General features: G+C 24.3%; 3 protein-coding genes across 6 annotated transcripts; 1 reads left to right on the top strand and 2 right to left on the bottom strand.

Annotated features, from left to right (window-relative positions):
- Nucleotides 1-912: 912 nt before the first annotated feature.
- On the bottom strand, nt 913-14,535 carry LOC126895160 (GMP synthase [glutamine-hydrolyzing]). 3 transcript variants are annotated; one of them, XM_050666708.1, is made up of 14 exons: nt 14,387-14,535; nt 12,217-12,394; nt 11,655-11,858; nt 11,276-11,370; nt 11,102-11,219; nt 10,888-11,041; nt 8,999-9,308; nt 8,795-8,940; nt 8,484-8,699; nt 8,209-8,388; nt 3,566-3,691; nt 3,265-3,498; nt 3,009-3,200; nt 913-1,258 (listed from the first exon to the last, which is right to left on the bottom strand). In XM_050666708.1, the coding sequence occupies exons 2-14, from the start codon at nt 12,285-12,287 to the stop codon at nt 1,157-1,159; spliced, it is 2,148 nt and encodes a 715-aa protein (XP_050522665.1). In that variant the 5' UTR covers nt 12,288-12,394; nt 14,387-14,535; the 3' UTR covers nt 913-1,156. The 3 variants fall into 3 exon arrangements, with proteins under 3 accessions (XP_050522665.1, XP_050522666.1, XP_050522667.1); XM_050666709.1 differs by having other exon boundaries at nt 12,217-12,377; nt 14,387-14,534; XM_050666710.1 differs by lacking the exon at nt 12,217-12,394 and having other exon boundaries at nt 14,387-14,534.
- A 107-nt stretch (nt 14,536-14,642) lies between these two features.
- Nucleotides 14,643-19,006, top strand: LOC126895165 (activating signal cointegrator 1 complex subunit 2). Of its 2 annotated transcripts, none has more exons than XM_050666723.1 (12): nt 14,643-14,767; nt 15,401-15,552; nt 15,631-15,817; nt 16,235-16,426; nt 16,491-16,714; nt 16,774-16,938; nt 17,030-17,167; nt 17,270-17,366; nt 17,428-17,523; nt 17,575-17,726; nt 17,781-18,169; nt 18,783-19,006. In XM_050666723.1, exons 2-12 carry the CDS (start codon nt 15,500-15,502, stop codon nt 18,923-18,925), a joined length of 1,836 nt encoding a protein of 611 aa, XP_050522680.1. In that variant the 5' UTR covers nt 14,643-14,767; nt 15,401-15,499; the 3' UTR covers nt 18,926-19,006. The 2 variants fall into 2 exon arrangements, with proteins under 2 accessions (XP_050522680.1, XP_050522679.1); XM_050666722.1 differs by lacking the exon at nt 14,643-14,767 and adding an exon at nt 15,104-15,279.
- A 1,344-nt stretch (nt 19,007-20,350) lies between these two features.
- On the bottom strand, nt 20,351-21,632 carry LOC126895197 (transmembrane emp24 domain-containing protein bai-like). The gene is made up of 2 exons (XM_050666800.1): nt 21,370-21,632; nt 20,351-21,029 (listed from the first exon to the last, which is right to left on the bottom strand). The coding sequence occupies exon 2, from the start codon at nt 20,992-20,994 to the stop codon at nt 20,374-20,376; it is 621 nt and encodes a 206-aa protein (XP_050522757.1). The 5' UTR covers nt 20,995-21,029; nt 21,370-21,632; the 3' UTR covers nt 20,351-20,373.
- Nucleotides 21,633-23,443: the final 1,811 nt, after the last annotated feature.

Below are 23,443 nucleotides of genomic sequence, written 5' to 3'. Positions count from 1 at the left end.
CTTTCACTTATTTATTTTTAATGATGTAAGTAAGTATAGTGGTGTAAAAATTAGATTTATTTTGTTCTTTTAATTGTTGAACTAAATTAGAAGCGACATTTTGAAAGTTATCATTAAATTGATTTAGTAATATATCTGACAGTGTATTGTTTTCTGGCTTAATATTAATTTTGATTATAAAGGTTTTAAAATGATGTAATTTAATATTTTTCGAATGATATCTTTAATTCATTCCTACTTAAATTTTGCATTATTTTTTGAAATTTCTAGTTTTATTTTGTAGTATGGAATTTAGCTACTCTTATTAAATATAATAGATTCTTCCTAAATCTTAAATATTAGTTTTTCAGTGTCATATTTAGAAGGTATTTTTTAAATTTTAAGTGCTCTAGGTTCTTATTTTTTTATTTAAGAGAAAATGTTGTGATCTCACAAGAAAAAAGTTTTTAGTTCATATAAACTATTAATTAAATAATAAGTGGCGTTGTTAACATTTCTAATTTTTGTTATTTCAATTCTATTATATATAATAAAGAAGCTTTCCAAACCTAACCGAACCTCCATTAAAAAGATCAAATTAATGTTAATGTCATCTAAAACAATACATAGTTAATTAAAATGAATTAATAAACATAAAACACCTTTACTATACATATTTTGCATATAAATGTGTATATATTATGTAATATCCTTTAAATACATTATTTTTAACGTATTAAATTGTAAAGAAATAATTTAAACAGTATATATATATATATATGCTATAAATTTATAAGGGAGAATTTATTTTGTACAATAGGCTCTTACTTAAAGGTTAAGCAATATGGTATTAAATATATTACTTTATGTAAAATGAAACAAATATTTTTAAGGATCGACATGTTAATAAACACAAATATAAAAAATAACAACCAAGACTTTTCATGTCTCGTTACAAATAAACAATAGTTTAATTTAAAACCAGAAGATAGTACACTAGTATAAATATTAAATTTATTGGGAAACCAGTACAGAAAGTAGTAACAGTAATAGAGATGTTAACTGATTGAAATCACCAGTGAGCAAGTATTATCTTAAGATTTTTTTTTTATATAATTTGGTATCTTTAAAACATACATTATATAAGTATGTTATCAAACAATTATCAAAAGAAAAATTATTCCCATTCCGTTGTGCCAGGAGGTTTTGACGTCAAATCATACAGTACTCGAGATATACCAGATATTTCTTGAGCAGCAGCCATCATTTTTAGAACCAACTGAAATATTGCCAAATATAAATTAATTAAAGAAATTTATAGCAAAACTAATTTTATTTTTATTTTATTGCAAAAATAAAAGTTATCTCATTAATTAGTACATTTTTTTGTATGGAACGAAAATTTATAGCGATCACAACTTAATACAAAATAGCATATGAATGTTTTGCAAAACAAACCAAACATAAAATATGGAATGAAGAGAAACTTAGAAATGAAGATACAAGGTGGAATTTTCAAATCAAAGCTCACAATAAAATGATAACCGCTAGTTACTTTAGTAATCTTTTGTGGGAAGAACTGGCTAGCAAAAATCAACAATCTTCTAAGAAATCTTTTAGATTCAGGAAATTAAATCCAAAGAATCCATGGATAACAAATGTGATAATAGTTTCAATAAAATATCACAATAAACTAATGAAAACTGATAGTGAGATGTATAGAATAGTAAAGAATCATACTACCCAAAAGTGTAGAGAAGGAAAAAATGGATGGATACAACACATAAAAGCATTAAAACAAATAAGACTACAAATAGAATGGATGAAGCATATAGAATAATTATAGAACTAACAAGCGTCCTAAAACCACAAAGAAAAATTGTTAAGGATGAAAAGGAATACTAATTTTGTATAGAAGATAATGAAGAAATGAAAAGAATATATAGAAGACCTTAATGAAGGATCGATAGAAGAAAATGATATGATTATGAATTAACACTGAATACAAAAATTATAGAACAATAATTCTCTTAACACATGAATTAAAGATATTTCTCATTATTATGAAAAACATGATAAAGAAAAAAATCGAAGAGGAATTTTATATATACTAATTTGGTTTTAGATAAGGAATCAATACAATAGAAGCAATTCTCGCCCAAAAAGTGTTAACGTGAAAAGGGGTAAATGTTAACATATTTATAACCTTCATTAATTTGAAGAAATCATTTAACACAATTAACTTAAGTTAAAAAGAGTTAAATAAGGCTGTTAGTTGTCACCTTACCTATTCATTTTATTTATAACTAAATATTGCAGAAATAACAGATGAAAATAAATGCAAATAAAACATAAAAATAAAAGTTAGTCCTTTAGTAAATTTAAGAATAGATAATTTATTTATTTATTTTTAATTTAATTATCTAATTGAACAAACTAAGTAATTCAAGTACCTAGGGTGTACAATAACTAACAAAGATAGATGCGCAGCAAAGATTACCAAACAAATAACTATAGCAAAAGAACATATATGTAAAAAAAGTCAACTAATTATAAAGAAAAACTTATTAAGGTAAGAAATAATTTTGCAAAATGCTAAATGTATTCTATAAAATTATAAAACATGGACAATGAATGAACATAAATATGTATTAAACCTAATAAATGAAAAAGAATTCTATTAAGCATCATATAAGAAAAGAACAGAATTATGTTCGGTAATTTATTGAGACAAAACCTGATCTAACAAATATATTCGAAAGACATAAACGATCATAAAAGTAAAGGAATATCAATAAAGACATATTTAAAATAAATGATAAGACAAGCCAGCTGTAATCAATACGTAGACATTAACAGGGGGAAAAGGGAGATACAGATTTGCAAAGACAAAGGTATGGCTTTTAGAGATGAAGAGAACATTTTTTACAATCACTGTTATAAAAAATTATTTTTATTCAATTTTATGTTTACTAAAAAAAATATGTTCTGTACATAAGTCCCAAAATATATTAATAAATTATACATACTGCAGCTGGTATATGTTTGCCGGGTAATGCAGGAATACCAGTCATAAAATCTTCTGTAATGAAAGGCCTAATAACAATTGAACGCTGGCAAGAAGGATGACGATAAGCTATATCCCGATCAAAATGAACAGGAATCAAAATTACAGGCATTTGACTAATTTTACGCATACTTATAGGACATTCTGCTAACACCTAAGATAATAAAAATTAAATTATTTGAAACAACAATAATTTAATCAATATCAAATATAAATACCTTATTAACAACATGATCAGCTTCTTTAAGTAAATTAACAACACTGCTATTTAAATATGTGCTTGTGATATCTAATACTTGATAATTAACTGGTGGACCAGACACATAACACACTCTATTGACATTGTGACACACTCTAGGTATAATTCTGGCTAGATAAAATAAATCTTCCCAGATAGGTTCAGGATCAGTACAAGAAATAGCTACCACATAGCTATAAGTACGTTTGTCACCCTAATTAAAGTTTAATTAATTACCTCTACAAATGTAATAAAAATAAAAAACCTAATTAAGTTATTACTTGCACTCCAACACTTTTAATAGGTAGTAATGTTGCAGTCATTTTTTGTTTTTTTGATATTTCTACTAACATATTTCTCTCATTTTCAGATGTAGCATTTTCTATACGATTTAAGAGTGCATGACTCTAAAAATATGTAATACTAATATAAAATCAATTCTATTACACAAAACCAATTAATAAGTCAAAATATAAAAATTATTTGAAACATTTATCATTTTTAAGTTGATAACATAGTTAAGATTTAATTCTGTATTATTGTGACAAAAACTATTATATGGCATTTTTATAATTTAAATGGAATATCTTTAAAAAAGGATAACTTTTTACAGTGGCCATTAAAAATTGATTTTTAAAATTTTATTATTAAGACTTAGGTTTTTTTTTTTTTACATTTTAGAAGTGAAACTTTAGAGACCAACATGACAAAATCAACATGTGCCTCAGTCTCTTAAATTGAGTAAAATAGTTATATTAAAAATAAAAATCTGAGCATTTCACTATAACTTTTTTAATAATAAACATACAGTCTCAGAGGTTTAACTAACATATAGAAAATGTTATGAGGATATCACATGGTATTTAACGATTCTCTTAATACACATACACCACATCACACACATCAGCTCCTTTTTTACAACCAGAGTCTGGTCTATAAAATTAAAACTATTTAATATTGAATATTTCAGGAATGCTGTATGACCTTTTAAAGAGAGGTGATCTTAATTCAGAGACAGTGAAGCTTTGGTTTTTTCAAGTGATCATTATAAAAATCTTTAATTTTTAAATTCACTTCTAAGTTTTAGTCATTTTTTATTTGTGTGTTTAATATCTATATATTAAATAGGTTTTAATTTTTTGAAAGTCCAAAATACTTTTTTTTATTATATTTATTTAATAATAATAAAATCATAATAAAACAATTACCAGTTAAATCTAGAACTTGTTAATTCAATTGATACATTTTTTTTAAATATATTGTCTATATATATATATATATTACTATTTATCTTATGTATGCTTACTACACCTTAATTTAAGACCAACATTTATTTTTAGGGGGTCTATGTAATAAAATTAAAAAAAAATTTTAACAATCATAATAACTTGCGTAACACTTTTAATAGTACCGTTTAAAATAAAAAAATAGTTATAAAGGGGAGTTATATACACTTTTTTTTTTATTATTTATAAAAAATAAAAAAAAAATTTGTGTTTGAGTGCAAATATTGTTTAACGTGAACATTTAAATTTTTTACTGCAACAGTTTGTTTATTTTAAAATACATAGTGTACAGAAAATTAGTTATCTATAATGGATGAAACAATAAAAATAAACTAATTGGCGCAATTAGTAATAATGGAAATTTCAGATGAGAGTCATAATGACTTCATGTAAAATATTTAATGTAACTACTGGTTAAGTAAAGAAACTGAGTTTAGCAAGATGAAGTGATGGGACTAAAGATGATGTTTGAAAAAAATATGTAGATTGTTCAGTATGGAAAAAGACAGACAATTAGGCTTAGAAATACATTGTAATGTCGGTGGATAAGCAGCTGTTACTGTATATAATAAATTGTGATACGGCCAGAGATATGTAGGATTAATTGCTTAGTATAAGAGCAGAAGTCAGCAACCAACATTTCTTTGTTGCAAGAAAGATTCGACAAATATGTTATGGATCCAGCAGATAGCATGGCTCATCATATATCAAAACTGTAAAATTAGAGCAGACAATTGAAACAGACAGGTGAACCAAAATCAGTTAATGCTGATGATCAAGATTTTTAATTAAATTTTAGAATTCAATGCTAGATGTAAACAAACATTTGAGAATTTGATACTGTGACTCATGATTGAAGATGCTAGATTAACTCAAAAAACTAGTTCTCCAAATAAACAACTGAAAATTATGCACTTGCAGTAGAAAGAGTACAGCAAAAACAATTTTCAAACATTAAGCGTGAGAATTTTAACAAAAATAAATGACTTGGAAACTGCAATTCCTATAAACGTAACTGTCTTGTTTATAAAAAGGCACAATAAGATAAAAATGGTGAATTACAACATTTAATGAGTAACACGTTGATAGGATGTTAAATAGTTATTGAGCAATAAAAGTAAATCAATAAATGATATGTGGATTCGGGCGCCAGTGACCATATATCCAGACATATTGAATGGTTTGTAGATTACAAACAATTTAAAACTAATGGGGAAGTACATACTGGAAATGGAACTACAATTACAGGTTACAGCAAAGGTAATATAAAAGTATTTTATTTAATATATAAATATTTGTAAGACGTTCTATACATTCCAGAAATAAAATTTAATCTAGCCTGATACGTGTTTCGACAAAAGAATAAAAATTATGTCCGATGTTAAATGCGTAAATTTATTAAAAATGCTATTAGAACAGAAAATCATACTGGCCAATTTAGTAAAAGTGGTTGAAACATTGCATCAGTAGCATCAGCAACTAGAACTTCAAAATTTTCAACATCTAAAAAATTATTTAACTCGTATGCAATTACCATTTAAAGAAACGGGCAAAGTGTTGTAATATCCATGCATATTATATTACTTTTAAATAATTCATAAAATATTTGAATATAAATTATAATAAGTACAATGACACAAAAAATTGTATTACTTACCAAATTGATATCATAAAATAATTTGTAATTTAAATATATATATTTTCACGTAATAATTATCCAAGTCATGATTACCGTGTAATGAATTATAAAATGATAGTAATAAAACAATCTAAAAAGACAATATGGTATTCAAGATTACCAAAAAAAAAATAAGAGATAGGGACTATCAACTATATAAAGTAAAAGGGCTAAGAGCATCACTGAAGTAGTGCAGTGATTACTGAGTAGAACATAATAGGGTACAGCATGGAACATAGTAGTGGAGTTAGTCAACTATTTAGCACATGGTGGAAAAATGAGTAAGAAACAATCTTGACTTCTGGATGCTTCCTGACACTTACAAATCATACTTTGGTGTTCAAATTATACCTATATAACTACAATCTATTTTAAGAGATTAAATAAGAACAACAAAAGGTGAGTCAATTGTATTAATCCATTGTTTTATTGACTAGAAGAATGTTAATTGTTTTTTAATAAGGTTTAATGAATAGTCAAATTCATTAATATAACAGTGATTAATTTTTACAATCTAACATATTATCAAAATAACTTTATACATTAATTTATATTAATAACCTTATTATTTTAAACTCTCGAACCATGACCCCGATAAAATATTAAACATAGTAATTCACTCATGCTCTATCGCGCAATCCAGCCCCTTTCTTATAATATTATTATCCTTCTTTTTTTTTTTTTTTTACATTTTGAATGACTACAAAGGACAAATTTTGTGAAGCATCCATTTATAGAAAACAACATTCAAAATAGTTTTCATTGAGAAAAATAAAAACAACAGCACCAAGTGAAATTATACATAGCAATGTATGTGGGCAAATGGAGTGAAATTCATTAGATGGTAAACGTTATTTTGTATTATTCAAAGATAACTTATTTTTTGATTATACAAATTATTGTTATGTGTATTTCTTGAAAAATAAATCAGAAGTAAAAGAAAAATTAAAAATTAATCTAAATTTGATTAAAAATCAAAGTTATATCAGTAAAATTTTACAAAATGACAATGTTTAGAGTACATGAATCCCGATATAACACATAGAAAAATTAGGTATTCAACATCAAACAAGTGCACCATAAACAGTCACGAGAAATCAACATCAGGTGCTATATTTATGATGGGCAATGGAATAATTGCTTGGGGTTCACAAAGGCAAAATTCAGTGCCACTATCAACAAATGAGTCAGAATATATAGTTTCTTAGTCAGGCAGTACAAGAAATTTCATGATTGTCGCTACTAATAAGTGACCTGTTGAAAACACAGGAGAGTACACCAATTATATATGTGGATAACCAAAACTCAACAGGGTTAGTAAAGAACCCAGAGTTCCATTAGAGGACTAAACACATAGATGTAAAATATCATTACACACAATGAAGGTTTGTTTGTGTTAGAGTATATATGCAGTAAAAAACAGCTGACAGATATCATGACAAAGCCATTGTCAAGGATTTATTTTCAATACCTCAGGTCACAAGTGAGAATAAATAAATTGAATTAATATTGTTAAAATAAAACAAATGTTATAAATTGTAATTCTAGAGGAAATGTTGAAAATAAAATAAAATTCAGTGTTATCATTTATTTTACTATTAAATAGAACATTTATAATTTATGCTATTGTAGTATTACAAAATAGCAGGCAACTATGTGAATTTTTTTTTTTTTTGCGGCGGTCAGTGATATTATCATTGTTGTTGCATCATAATTACTGTCTTATATTATAATTTTTGTCTATTTTACTTTTACTGAAATTAATTATTAAACAAATACTTTTGTTTAAACAGTAGTTAAATATTATTTTTAACTTCTTCCTTTCAATATTAACAAAGAAATTTTTAATCATTTTATAAACATAAAAATAATAGCATAATTTTCTATTTAAGATTGAGATTAAAACAAAAAAATAGCATTATATGTTGTAGAAAGTGATATGAAAACAGATTAAATATACCTTTAAAACCATGTCATCATATTCTACTACAATTTTTACTAAAACTTGGGTTTCAGAAAAATCTTTTTCAATATATGGTTCTTCACCACAAATCACACGTATAGCTAAGCCTGGCCCTGGAAATGGATGCCGATATACAATACTTTCACTAAGCCCTAAATCTATTCCTAATCTTCTAACCTGTAAATATTATAATATAAGAAGAATGCATACTATATTCAAATTTGAAAGACTCTGATAAAACTAGGTTTGCTACAAATGTTGATTAAACTCACCTCATCTTTGTGGAAATCTTGTAAAGGTTCAATAACACGTCCTTTATCTCGCAATTCCCTTATAAGTTTACTATCATTATGATGTGTTTTTATAGTATCAGCATGATTACTAGCCAGTCGTGAAGCTGATTCAATTAAATCGGGCCGAAGAGTACCTTGGGCCAAAAGTACATCATCAGAGGATAAATTTAATGATTTCAGGAACTTGTCTGCAGTCTAAAAATATTTAAAAACAAAGAAACTAACTGTAATTAAACAGAAACTTATTCATGTTAAATAAATTTGATATTTCTAAAATATAGAATATTTACCTTAACAAAAACATCACCAATTATTTTTCTTTTCTCTTCTGGATTATTAACTTGACATAATGGTAATGAAATTCTAGTACGATTGGCTACATGTAAATCTGGTAAAATTGTAGTTCCATACTTAAAATCATACATAGCATTAACAGCTGTAAATATAAAATATTTATAATTTAATTACATTATCTTAATTTGAATTATTGTTACCTTTAACATCAAGTCCTATAGCTGTTAGAGATTGCATAACTTTTTCACTCTCGTATTTTCTCATAAAACCATTATCTATATGAACAGCTATTACTTGTTGAGGATTTAAAGCTTTATGCAAAAGTGCAGCACAAACTGTAGAATCAACACCCCCACTTAAAAGAACCAAAACTTTATTTTGTCCAACACTCTCTTTGATATATTGAATACATTCTTCTTCACGACTTTTAACTGTATAGACTCCATTTAAACTAGCCACTTCATACAAAAATGTTTTTAACATTTGAGTACCATGTTCAGTTAGATTAACCTAATACATCATATAAATTTTAAACCAAATGTTCACATTATAAATTTAAAATATACACTATGATGACTAAAAGTCATCAATAGATTACAGTATAGAATAAAACTATATGTATGTAACTATAACAATGTATTTAATTCATATTTCATGTGAATTTTATTATGTTATTCTGTAATCTGTTGGACAAAATAAGTAGTTCTAAAAATATTCTTTTGGAAATATATATTGTTTAATCTACTTCTTTATAACCTTAAGTATTTCATTAAAACACATTTGTTTGTTCAATTATTAAATTTACTAAGTTAAAAATATTAAGAATATAATACAACAAATTACATTAAAATTTTAATTTTGATACTCTAGTATTCTAGTATTAAATTTTAGTATTCTATGGGTTAATTAACACAAAAAAATATAAATAATTTCTTTAATAATAATAATTATAATAAAAAATTATCTTTATTTGAAAATGTATTATGTATCAATAAATATACATTTTTCTCTTATCTAACTTGAAATTTTTTAATACCTTTCAGTACCAAAAATATATATTGATTTAACACAAAATTGTTATGATTATCTGATAACACTGAACAAAGCCTAGTTTAACTAACTAAAAATGTATTAACTGAGCTTTCAACCGTATTTTTTTTTTTATTATTATTGTGATACAATATATAAATTAATATTTATGTTGATTATCTAGAATAATCAATAATGTTGAAAAACCATAATAAGTAACACGCAAGTATTTTAAATGATTTTTCACAGTATATGGCGAAGAAAAGCTAACTTAAAAATTATAAAATTAACTATAAGATTATTTAATAAATGCTTAGTAATATCAATCAATAATAATTTTGTATTATTACATTAATATGAACAATTGATGTTTACTTATAGATAAATATATTTTATATTTGTTTGTTGTTATTGATAGACATTAAGTATGTCATGAAACATAAAATGATAAAACAAACTAACTGGTTTTATTGTTAGATTAAATAAAAACTATAGAATAAATTAATATTTAATTTTGATATTAACAGTTATCTTATTATTGGTAAAACAGTTTTTCTTTATTATAATAATATTATTTAAGATTACAATTAGTTTAAAATTAATCAAAAACACTAAAATATGATATAAGTCTACATATTACTTTTAACATGAAAAATAACATAAATATGTAATAACCTTTCAATATTTTTTTTTACAAAATCACAAAAAAAAAAATAGATGAATATTAATGTTTATTAATGTTATAGAACTTATATTAACTTTGTAATGACCTCATCAATCAGTAGCAATTGTAAAGTGAATAAGAAACATTAAATATTGAATTATTATTAAAAAAGTTTGGTATAAATCATTTTTTTTTTTTTTATGTACAACATATGTTTTTTTTTTATTCACTGAAAATAGTATATATCTTAATCCTCTTTTCATAGAAACTGTCCATTTGTATAAATTGTAATTAAAATATTTTTAAGTCTTATATTTTGCTATAAATATTTATTTATATTGTTAATATTTAATTTTTTGTCATGCAAAAAGATAAATAATAAAATATTTTCAATACCTCTGGATGAAATTGAAGTCCATATAATTTTTTACTATCGTTGCCTATTGCAGCTATCATATTGTTAGATGTAGCTATCACTTTGAAAGTATCAGCTACTTTTACTACATGATCTCCATGAGTTAAAAGGACACTTTGTGTTTTTGATAATGATCTATAAAATTTCAAATTTTAAAATTTAAATTACAAGAAACATTAAAAAATAAAAACTCACTTAAACAGTAAACACTGAGGGTCAATATCAACATTGTAAATTCCATCTTCCCGACCTACAGTAGGAGCAACCTGCCCACCAAATTCTTTATTCATCATTTGCATACCATAGCAAATTCCTATGAAGTAGAGAGAAACTTCAGTAAAATAAAAACAGCTCTAATTTTCTAATTACCTAAAACGGGTAATCCTATTCTAAATATATCTGGATCATAATTAGGTGCATCTGAGTCATTAACTGAATTTGGCCCGCCAGATATAATGATAGCTCTGTAATGAATATTTAATTAAAAGTATTTAAAATAAAATTCTAATTACAAAATGATAGAAAAAGATGATTACAACAAATAATTATAATACCAAACCCAACATTATTAAGTTAAAACAATAGATTAATTTTCCAAAGCAGTAATATAAAATAAGAATAATAATTTCTAAGTTCAATTAATTTTTAAATAAAAAAATTATAAAAATAAAATAAGAAGTTCATAAGAAAATAGTATAGGATTTATTTTTAAAAACTATTGTATTAAATGATATATTTTAAAACTTACTTGTATCCTTTTTCTTTAATTGTTAATGCAGAAGTTTGTAATGGTAAGATATCACTTTCAACACATAATTCTCTAACTTTACGATCAATTACTTTTCCATATTGAGCACCAGCATCAAGTATAATTACTTTTTCAGATACAATATTATTTTCAGAAGAAATTTCCATAACAGGACCCATTATCTTACTGCCGTTTTCTTGATTACTAAAACATTTTAATTTTTTTTTTCTTATTAATTATAAATGCACATAAATATTAATTTAAAATTTTTTATTTTTTAATAATATAACTTAATTCATCTTCATTTGATTAGTGTTTAAAAAATATAAAACTATGGTAGAATAGAATAATTTAAAACACAAACAAGAAGCTAAGAGTAAATTATGCAATTCATACATAACTAACAACAACATCAAATAAAAGTAAACCGTTTTAATTTAGTAATTAAATTTCCTTAAATCAGAGAAGCTAAAACTGTACATAATGGTTTACCTATGTATAATTGATACCTATTTGGTTTTGTATAATTGTAGGTAAAGAAATTAGGTTGTTTACAACTTACTATCTCAACTGAGGTGTCGGACTGGAAGGTTTGTACCGTTTTATCGGGTTCTCATCGATTTTTGTGGCCATGTACAAGATTGTGGATTCATACGTTTATTTCAATAACACTAACTGAATGACCAGTCGGGGTTATAATGCCAAACATTAATTTTACTGAATCTGCAGAAGATTTGCAACTAATGAAATGATCAAGTATAAATAAGAATAACTCAAATAACGAATATATGTATAGTATATACATTAAACTAAGCCTTAATCCAATAAATTTGATCATCATATAAAATTTATAATCATACAGTAGCATTAAAATAATTAAAAAATAATATTAATAAGGAAATGAAAATGTTTCAGTTTTTTAACAACATCAATCATTATTTATCTTAGTTTCTTGTTTAAAAGTTTTACTGTAAATTTAAAATGTCTATTTTAGAAGCTATACATATTTACATAATGAACTAATCAATGAATAAGATGATTTAAGAATTTTCAATATAACCATTTAATTTTATTACTACAACAGCTATTGTAATAACATCGAACTTATAAAACCTATTAATAACCTCTCAACATGTATAATAAATGATTATACAAGTTTATACTTAATAAAATTAAATTTAGAATAAAAAAATTATAATAAAAGCTATTAATATTAAAAATAAGTTATCCTCAGAAAATTGTATATAAATTTTCTTCTTTAAGGCAACTATTTTAAAAAAGATAAATCAATTTTGAACATTAAACAAAATATAAATTCAAATCTGTCATACATGTAATTGAAATTAATGTGATGAACACATATTTTTATTAAAAACAGTTATAAGATTTGATTTTCATTCAATTTCTACACTAAATCAAAAATAACATAACCTTTTTTGATACTTTACATTTTAAGTTTAAATAACTTAAACAATATTTTATCAATTGAAGGATTTTTACTAAGAGTAGTTGATAATAAACATGCATAGCAATCAGTTTTTTTAATATAAATTGAAACGTCTTTGTGGTCATATTGATAATAAGGCAAATCAAAAAGACTTAATAGTTTATTAATAAAAATGAAAATTATTTTTTTATTTGTTTACTATAACCTTGGTAAGTTATAATTTAAGAAATTTTACTCTATGGTATGGTAGCTCTGCCCTCATAGATATTTAAGCATAACATATTTTCAGACCTCCTCAGAATTCTGTGGTGCTCAAGAAAAAAGGTTTAAGTACAAAAATTGCTTAATGAAGATATAAACATCATAATATTTAAAATGAAATACTCTTTTTAATTGTAAAAAGAGCTATTATATGATTAATTTTCAACTTACCCTATCACTTGAGTACCACAGAACTTTTACTATTATATTAAATATAATATGTATTACATTAATTTTATTACATATTATTCTATATATTATGTTAAAAATTTTAAATTTATTTTCCCAGTATATATAATTAGAGAACTCTATATAGGAAGTACAACTATATTAATAGTTAGAAAATTTAAACATGAATATATTTTTTTTTAATATTATTTAGCAAAATTAAGTTTTAATACATTTTCTTTAAGTTTAATATTTAAATAGATAAATATTTATATTTTTAAATTAATATTTTAAATAAAGTTTCAATTTCAAATACATCCAAAATTTATTACTGAAATAGTTAAAAAAGTAAAATTCTAAAAATGCTTTATTAATTAATTCTAAATATATCATGGAGTCAAAATACTTTTCACTAATGTAAATGTCAATAAATAATTTGTTAGATAAATCAAAAAACAAATGTGTAAATATCATTCAAATTCGATAAAAATCAAGTGACATAAACAAATTTGTAAAACAGAAAAGATATTTATTCACAAAAAAGAATAAAACAAGAAAAAAATAGATAAATGAGCCCTAAAATATAGCTCTAAATTTCTAATTAATTTAAACAAAAAACATGCAAGCAAAAAAAAATTAAGAAACAATTTCACTTCCAAAGTTTAAAATAGTAAGGTATATTATAAGGCGATAACGTTAAACACAACACATTTTATTGCCAAATTCGATAGGAAAAAGTAGCACTCTTCATCAAAAATTAGAAAGAAAGCATTTTAACCAACTAGCAAATAATAAAATTGGAGGGAAAAAAATATTTGATTCAATTAAACTTGACAATCAAAATACTATAACTTACTTAGCAATCGTTCTGAGTAATAATAAATTTGACTAATAAATAATAGAATAATGAAACGTGTTTTTTAAGATTTTACTGTCGTTTATATATATTTTACATGGCACGAAAAATAATTATCAAATGTGACTTAATATGTCAGATAATCAAGTTATAATAGCCAATAAGCACAAACTACTGAAATAAATAACACAGGTCGTACTAAACTCAAAAAGCGCGATCGTTATTTTCGGCGATAGTCCATTCGGAAAAATTATCAGTCGATTAGGTAGATTTCCATCTCACGGTGACGAACAAGAAAACACCGATCGCTGTACTTCTTTCCAACTCAGAAAACCAATACTACCAACGTTAACTTAAATAATGATATAGTAACAATATACAGTGAGTATGTGTCCACGCAAATGATACAAACATGTAATATTAGATATTAAATTACTAGTGTCAAATGTATTCATAAGTATCAAATTTAACCTTTAATTCTTATATTTAAAAGGTTTCTTTTGGAATCCATGTAAATTCAATCAGAAAATAATAAATCCTATGTAAAATTATTTTAAATTCAACGTTAAATTTATTTTAGATGAAGTTACCTCCTCTAGTGGATCTATAAATAAATTTGTTTAGGCTCAAATTATAATTTTTTTTTATTAGTTAACTGAAATACTTTAAAGTTTTTTTATAATAAACTGCAAAAATAATACTTTGAAATCAATTAAAAAAAAAAAAACTATTTAGACCGCCTTGTGAAATTACCTTATCAATTATTATAATAATACATTGATAATAGAATATTAAAATTTTCAAATGTAGTCGCACTCATCAATTTTTCAAAGTTAATAGTCACATTTAAATTTGTACGTAACTACAGTTTCTTATAATAAATCGAAAATATGGTATGTATGATTTAATTATATTAACGTATTATTATTTTTGAATAATTGTGTACTGTAGAATAATTTCAGATTTTATTAGATAAACTAAATTTATATTATATAAGTAATTTTTTTATTGCAGAACAAAAAATTATCATTAAATAGACGGTTTGTAAAATATATACATCCATTAAAATCTATTGTTGATTTTCTTGAACAAAAGAAATGTTGGCTTCATCAGATGAAATACTTAGTTGATGATTTTAAAATACTTCTCAACTTACCTCATATGGAGTAAATTATTTTTTTTCATAAAAACTATTATCCAATTGTAGCTTAACAATATTAAAATTTTTTATACAATTTTAATAGATTTTGGTCAACTATTTTATTTAATAAAAGCTCTATTGTTGGTTTTCATACATTTATTCAGGAAGCAACTCCGTCATACTTATTGGATCATTTTTCTGAAGATGTTGATATGATAACAATTTATAATGAGATAGAAGAATTAGCATATTGTTTATTTAAGCGTTTAACAACTCCTTTAGAAAATGAGGTATTTGTGTATAGTAATTAAATTTGAATTTTATATTATCTACAAGACTGCACTGACCTATTTAAATATATTTCTTTGAGTTAATAATCATTCAATCATTTGCTATTTTAATCCAAAGCATACTATGTAACATTTCCTTGTATTAAAGAATATTCCTACCAAAATATTAATTTAATGTTATCTTTGTACATTCATTTTATATAGTAGTTAGACTTTATGATCTTAGAAACAAAGTATTCTTGCCTGAGCTATTCAAATTCATTTCTATTAACTGTTTTATGCTCAATGTTATAGTATAATCTCACTAAATTATATTGTTTAGCTGTATAAAACTAGTTTAAATAATTTTAATTTATAAATTGTAGTATTCTTATTTATTTTTTTTCTAATAATAATTAAAAATTTTATTTTTTACAGAAAATTCCAGTAAATAATTTATTGAAACTATTATGTGAAAATAATATTTTAAATATACCTATATTATTTGATGTATGTGTACTTTATGGACAAGAACATACTGAAGAGCTAAAGACATTAATAAACATTCTTTTTTCAAATGAAAATGTATTTAGTGATAATTTAAAAAGCACTATACAGTACATGAATAAAGTAAATTAAATTTACTTATATTGAATAGTTACAATAAATTTATCAAATTTATGTCTGATTGTAGTGTTTTAATCAATTTCAAATAAAAATTGAATTTGATCTTGCTTTTGATAATCAATCTAATCAAAACCTTTCTGTTAAAAGTTCAGCTATCAAAGATAAAGATAATCTCATGATAATTGATGATATTATAGATTTCCTTTTGGATATTTCTTATAGTATAAATTCATTTATAGAAATTTATCCTATTTCTTCAACTTTATTTTATAAAGAAAAGTTTTATACTAAGTAAGTGTAACTATTAAACTCTACACTTTTTAAATTTCTCAAAATAATTTCCTTTCTAGCATTGCGTCATTTTATCATAGCATAAAACCAATTGTTTATAAAAAACTAATTATGATGAATAAATTAGAACAGTTTAATGATAAACTGCATGCATCGCGCTTGCTATTATTGAAATGTGTCCACCAGTGTTTAAATAATTTAATAGAAGGAATAAACAATAAAAAGTAACTATTATTATTATTATAAAGAAAAATTATTATTCATTTACTTTGCGATTTGAGTTTATCTTATATATGGCTACAAATATTTTTTTAGAGAACCTGAATTAGCTGTTGAAGAATACTTAGAAGTCATACAAGAACTATTAACTTACAATGAATTTATAATTGATTACAATTATTTATACAACTTAACTGAGGACTTACAAAAATGTAAAAAAATGACCAAAAACAAGTGAGATAATATCAATAATACTCTCATTATATTATTTTTTTAAATGTATTGGTACCTGTATCTTATACATTAATCATATTTTCCATTGCTAAACTTATTTAGGGACATAACTCGATATACATATTTAGAAAATTCTCTACTTTTGCTTAAAGTCTCTAATGAAGATTACAAAGAAAAATTATCTGAAAGTCAAGTTGAGGTAGTTTATTTCAAATATTACTTTAAAAATATATATTTATTTCAATATTTTTAAATTTTAGAAACTTACAAATAATAGCTTCGAAAATGCAAAGCTACAGTCACTTATTAGTGATGTAAAAGATTTATTACCACATTTGGGAGAAGGTTTTATACAGGTTAGTCATTATATTTGTCAGTTGATTTTATCTTTGTGATTTTTCTATTAGTTGTGTTTAGAATATTATGATATGAATTCTGAAAAAGTAATAAGCATGGTTTTAGAAAATAGCCTCCCTCCAGAACTTACTAAGTATGATTTTTCATTATCATCACTTTCTTTGGAAGAAAATGAAATTGACAGTAATACATCAGTTAAATTGTAAGTATTTTATACTTATATAATGTTTTAATTTAAATGTTCTTATAATTTTAGGAATAAAAAAATTAAAAAACTTAAAAAAGTGTTAGACGATAAATCATTTCGTAATGAAATGAGGCCTTTTTATGAACAGTATAACTTCACTGAAGTTACAAGTGCTGAATTAGAATCATATTATGATGATGAATATGATGACACATATGATGAAGTAGAATATATTATACCTGAACCACTTGATGAAAATGAGAAAAGAAGACCTAATGTTATACCTAGGGTATTGTTAGAAAAAAAAACTTTAGAATGTTTTGAAGAATATTTATCAGATGATAATCAACAAGAACAACCAATTCTAAATTTCCAACCATTCTGTGAAAATCCAGAAGATTTAAGAGAGAGACAAGCAAGAAAATATGATGCTAAACAAAATAACCGAGCAAATCGAAGTAATAGCCTAATTGTTTTTCTCCTTAACCATTAATTATTTAAAATAATATTTGTTAGAGCAGTAAAAAACTTTAATTGTAAGGGCTTAAGAAGTATGACACTTTTTCAAAGCTTGCTTATTGAGTAATATGATGTTTGAATCAAATTCCGATTGTTTGGTTTGGTTCAATAAACTTTTTTCCTTAATTTACATTGGTGTAAACAACAAATAACATGCTAAATTTTTTTAACAATGTTTTGCTTAAAAATTAATCAAATTAATGTTTTATACAATACTTAGATTATTTATTTTGTGTTCAATTTGACCTTAAAAAAATCGGGATTTGTTGTGACATTACTAGTTAGTAGTCAACAAAGGTCTATAAAACTAGTTACAAAATTATCATTTTGCACTTCTAGTAAAATAGATACCCCAAGTCTTATTCTACTTTTTTCTTTTTAGTTAATATTTGTAAAGCTAATGTTAAAATGTTTAAGTAATATGAAATATAAATCTACCTAATACAATAATTCTCTGCTATTTAATTTAAAATATTCTTAAATCTAAATAATTTCAGATTTTATAATAAAATTTATATGCTTAAAAATAGTGAAAATCATAAATTCTTCCAGATAAAACAAAAGTACCTACAAGTAGCATATCAGATTCTCGAACAGAATTGGACAGACAAAGAAAAAATGAGAACAAAGCATTTCATGGTAATCATAATAGAAGAAATGCAGCTAGAAGTAAACAACAAAAAGGAATGTTTTGATTTAATTAAGAGTTGTACCACTTACTATAAAATCAAAATTTTATTTAAATAAAAATATTGTTAATTTGTTTAAAAAATTTACTTATAGTGTTATGATTATTTTCTACATTTTTAGCTTTGATGAGAAGCTGAGAAGGTATTGGTTTTACTAAGATGTGTTTATTTTTTTTTGTGTCTGTTACCACTTTTTCTTAGCTCTCACCAAACCGATTTCTTTCAATGATACATCAAAAGATCACAAATCGTATCTAGTCGAAGACATTACCCTCAAAAATTGAAAAAAAACCCAACCCTCGTTCCCCGTAAATGGGGGAATCCTCCAAAAAAATTACAAATTTAAAAAACTAATTTTCGAAATTTTTTTTACTAAAAACTGCCGTAACTTTTTCAAAAATGAACATATCAATATAATTTTTTTTTTTATAGATGCTTGATGTCTTTACTTATCATTTGGTATATTTTTTTTGTAAATTTGACCTTTTTTCTGCCCACAGGGGGGAATTTAAAATGACAACTTTTTTACAAAAAATTAATTTTTTCAACTTAACTTTTGAAAGTGTTCCGGAAAGTCTGACACTTTTATATATATCTTAAATTAAAGCTAATGTAATATACTTTATCGTGAAAAAAAAAATTTCGGACTTTATTTTGTCTTCACGGTGAAAATGGCTACCAAATGCTATTATTGTGTGAAAATTCTCAATTTTATTTTTTACATTTTTAACTTTATAATGCTATAACTTATTGAAAAGTGTATTGATCAATATAATTTTTTTTTGGGAAATACTATTTTTTAATAATCCCTTTTTCATTCAACATACTTTATCTTAATTAGGATATTAATAAGGAACTAACAGATCATGTAGCTTTTGGAATAATCCACTAATTTTTTAAAATTAAACACTATCTAAAGATTTGCATCAAAGCGTTTTTTTTTATAGTGATTTTAATCACTGTCAGATATCATTATACTTGATCCAACTATGCCGCGACCCCCCTGTGCTGGGGTTTTTTTTTTTTGTATTTATGAAAGATTTTTTCTTTAAAATTTGAGATATAGTTACAATGTAAAATCAACAATCAATTAGAATAAAACATTTTACTAAACAAAAAAAAACTTGAGAATACAGTATATTACACTATATTCCAAAGGGAATTTAAGACATAAACAAACTTTTCATATATATTCACACACATTTTTTTTCTATAAATAAAAAAAAAAGCTAAAATTCTAATCTTAAATTGGGACAACTGTTTAAAAGTGTGAGATTTAAGTCACTGAATTTTATTCACTACAAAAAAATAATGAAATTATAGAATTTAAAAATTAAGTATTAATATATTAAAAATATACTTGAATTATTTTGTTTAAACATTAATTAAATTTTTGTTACTGTTATATAAACTAATTACAGCACAAAAATGTATCAAGTCATTAATGATCATTTTTATTCAATAAGTTTCTTTGCCTTAAAATATCTTCTTAAATACAATATTTGCCAGACACTAAGTCCAATTAAACAGAAAATACTAAACATACTAAACCAATGAACTCTTTTACTGGTAGATTCATTTGTATTTCTCATTTCTTCAACGCGATGCTTCATATCGGAAAAATCATTCACAATTGATGATGACAAATCTTCTAATATCTTTAAGTCTAATTCCAAAGGCTTAAGTTTTGCAACTTCACCAAGTCCTTCATATTGTTTAGCTTCTATTCCAGTTTTAATATCTAATGATACTTCATGCAATACTCCTCTTTGATAACCTGGTACACGTGATGTAAAACAAATTTCAAACATATCATAATTTTCAGTACTAAATGTGAATTTTCCCTTAGTTATGTCTTGCTTATTGGCTAATATATGGCCTTTAGAATCTCGAACAATATAATCCATGTATTGTCCTTCAATGGACTGAGTTTCATAATCACCTTTTACTAATACATTTTGCTTAAGTTCTTCACGCAAACATTTTTGTGTGTTAGGTTGCATATACCAGCGAATAGAACTTACACAAGTTACAATAAATAAAAGGATAATTTGCATACTCATAAATTTATTCATTTTGAACTGATATCTTCTTAATTGTATATTGAAAACTATAAGAAAAATAAATTATTTCATCAAAACTAGAAACAAAAATGGCTTTAATTTTTCTAATATGAATATTTTTTATCAGTACATATGGTTTGAATGAAATCATTTTTATTTTATTAAGTTTGTTTTATTTCATTTAATTTTTATTAAAAAGTCTAGACAATATGAGTCATTAGATAATTTCACATGAAAATATGTTTACCATCAGATATTTATAAAAATCTAAAATATAAAAAAAAGTACCCCATATAACAAGTTGGAATTATTATTCAAAATAATGTTTGATACCTGCTCAGAGTGCTAAAACCTATAAATATGAATAACATTTTTATTTTATATTACCTTTCTATTTGGTTTAGTAATTTAATATATTTGATCTTAAATTATGTTTGTGACTAATAGTTTTTAATACTTTGGCACTCAAGAGAAAAACTTATTGCATAAATTTGGTTTTTAAAACCATTAATTATCAAAAATAATAACATATGGTCGTAACACTTTTATGGTTGAGTACACGATTAAAAGGACAAACTTAAACAATTTAATTCATAATAATATGAAGTATGCAATTTACGAATATAGTTTTTTTTTTCGAACATAGCATTAAACTTTTTATCAAAATTATTCTTTTGGTGATATTTACAAATATGAAAATATGATAGTAAAATCAACATGTGGCACAAAACAGCAAACAATGTGAACTTAAATAATAGTTTATTGTAAAGTCAGTGTTGCCAGACCAAAAAAAGCTTAATTCCCTCTCAAACTTGTAAAATTTTCCGGTTTTTAAAAAAAATTCCCTCCTTAAATTTTTTATTTCAAATAAATGTAAATTCAATTTTCTTTTATTTCTTGTATATTGACTATTGTAAGTTGACCATTATAATATGAAATCCTTAAATAATATTGGTTTTGTCGATTGTTATTCCCATAATTAATAATATTTAAAAACAAAATATGTTATAGAATTCATAAGCATATCGTTTCAAAATACATTTTTTAAATAAATCGCTATTTTTTGCATATTATACCATTGTAGCCTCTTTGAATGTAAATATTCAAAGTAATAAAAATTNTTACCCACTCCCGGAACATGGAGGTAGTGACGAAAAATGACGATACGGGAATCATCCCTCGTAATCGGAATGAATACTTTATATCTCTTAATTAGAATAAATCGTGTTAATATATAAATTTTAATAGTAATTAGAATATATATACAAATATTGCAACTTAAGTACGTAAACGTATCATGCACTAGGTATAACCGTATTTTGTGGGCGGGCGGGTCGGACTAACGTTATACCTGAGGTATAAACGATGGTAGGAATATATAAATATATATACGTAAGGCGCATTAGACGCGGGCGGTATTGGTCAGTCAAAATAAAAATTTGTTTATATATATATAATATTGATGACAAGCACGCGTGTACGGGTACGATAACTAAAAATAAATTTTTATAGGAATAGTGTGCCGTCGTGTGTTGAGCGAGGCGTGAGGAGGGGTGAATGCGTTATGACAGTCTAGTTTAGACGACGGAATATGCGATAACGCGTGGCGTTTGGAGTTACAAACATACATACATACATACATACATACATACAGGTGAAACTAATATAAGCGTGTTAAAAATAGTTAGATTGAAGACTACAGTCCTCACTCCTCTTAATTATATAAAATAAGGAATATCATTGTTTTTATTTACCTGGCAAGCAGAACAACGAGCTTTGAAAATATTTTTAGGAATACATTCCAACCATTCCTTAAATTCAGAGCAATTAAGCCAATTATTATTAAAACATTTTGGTCCTTTAATTTTTTTTTTGGTGGAGTACTATTAAATACATCATTTTCTTCAAAATTATCCATGGTTAAAATAATGGAAAATGTTAAGTATAAAACATCTATGAAAATAATAATAACTTATAACTTAAAAGTTAAAACTAGTTGTGACTTAAGAATAAAACGTTAATACATTTTTTTTTGCTGAAGGACAATAGTGATCATATCAGGTACTGCAACATTGATAAGTAAAATCGATTTATTCCTAATGTTCATAATTATTTCAACGCTTGTAGATAGGATCCAAGGACCGATTGTGATATTCTTAGACAGTATTATCAATAGGATTTGTTAATATAAAAATTAATTTATCTATGCAAAAATAAAAATTGATCATTTTTTTGTGAAAAAATAACATGTATACTTTTAAATAATTTTTTTTATAAAAGTAAAAATATCGATTAATAACTGAAATTCCTAAGTTTCCCTTTTTTAGTACAATTTTAAAATTTCTTCCCTTTTTCCCTCCAATTGATTACGGTCCCATATTTTCCCTCTAAACGGGAAATTTCCCTCTATCTGGCAACACTGTTATAAAAGTTATTTTAAACAACCATGGTTATTAACATT

This window comes from Daktulosphaira vitifoliae, unplaced genomic scaffold (assembly GCF_025091365.1).
Source record: "Daktulosphaira vitifoliae isolate Bord-2020 unplaced genomic scaffold, ASM2509136v1 Scaffold_1, whole genome shotgun sequence".
NCBI lineage: Eukaryota > Metazoa > Arthropoda > Insecta > Hemiptera > Phylloxeridae > Daktulosphaira > Daktulosphaira vitifoliae.
Note: the sequence above shows the minus strand (reverse complement) of the source record. Positions and strands in the feature narration are given on the sequence as shown.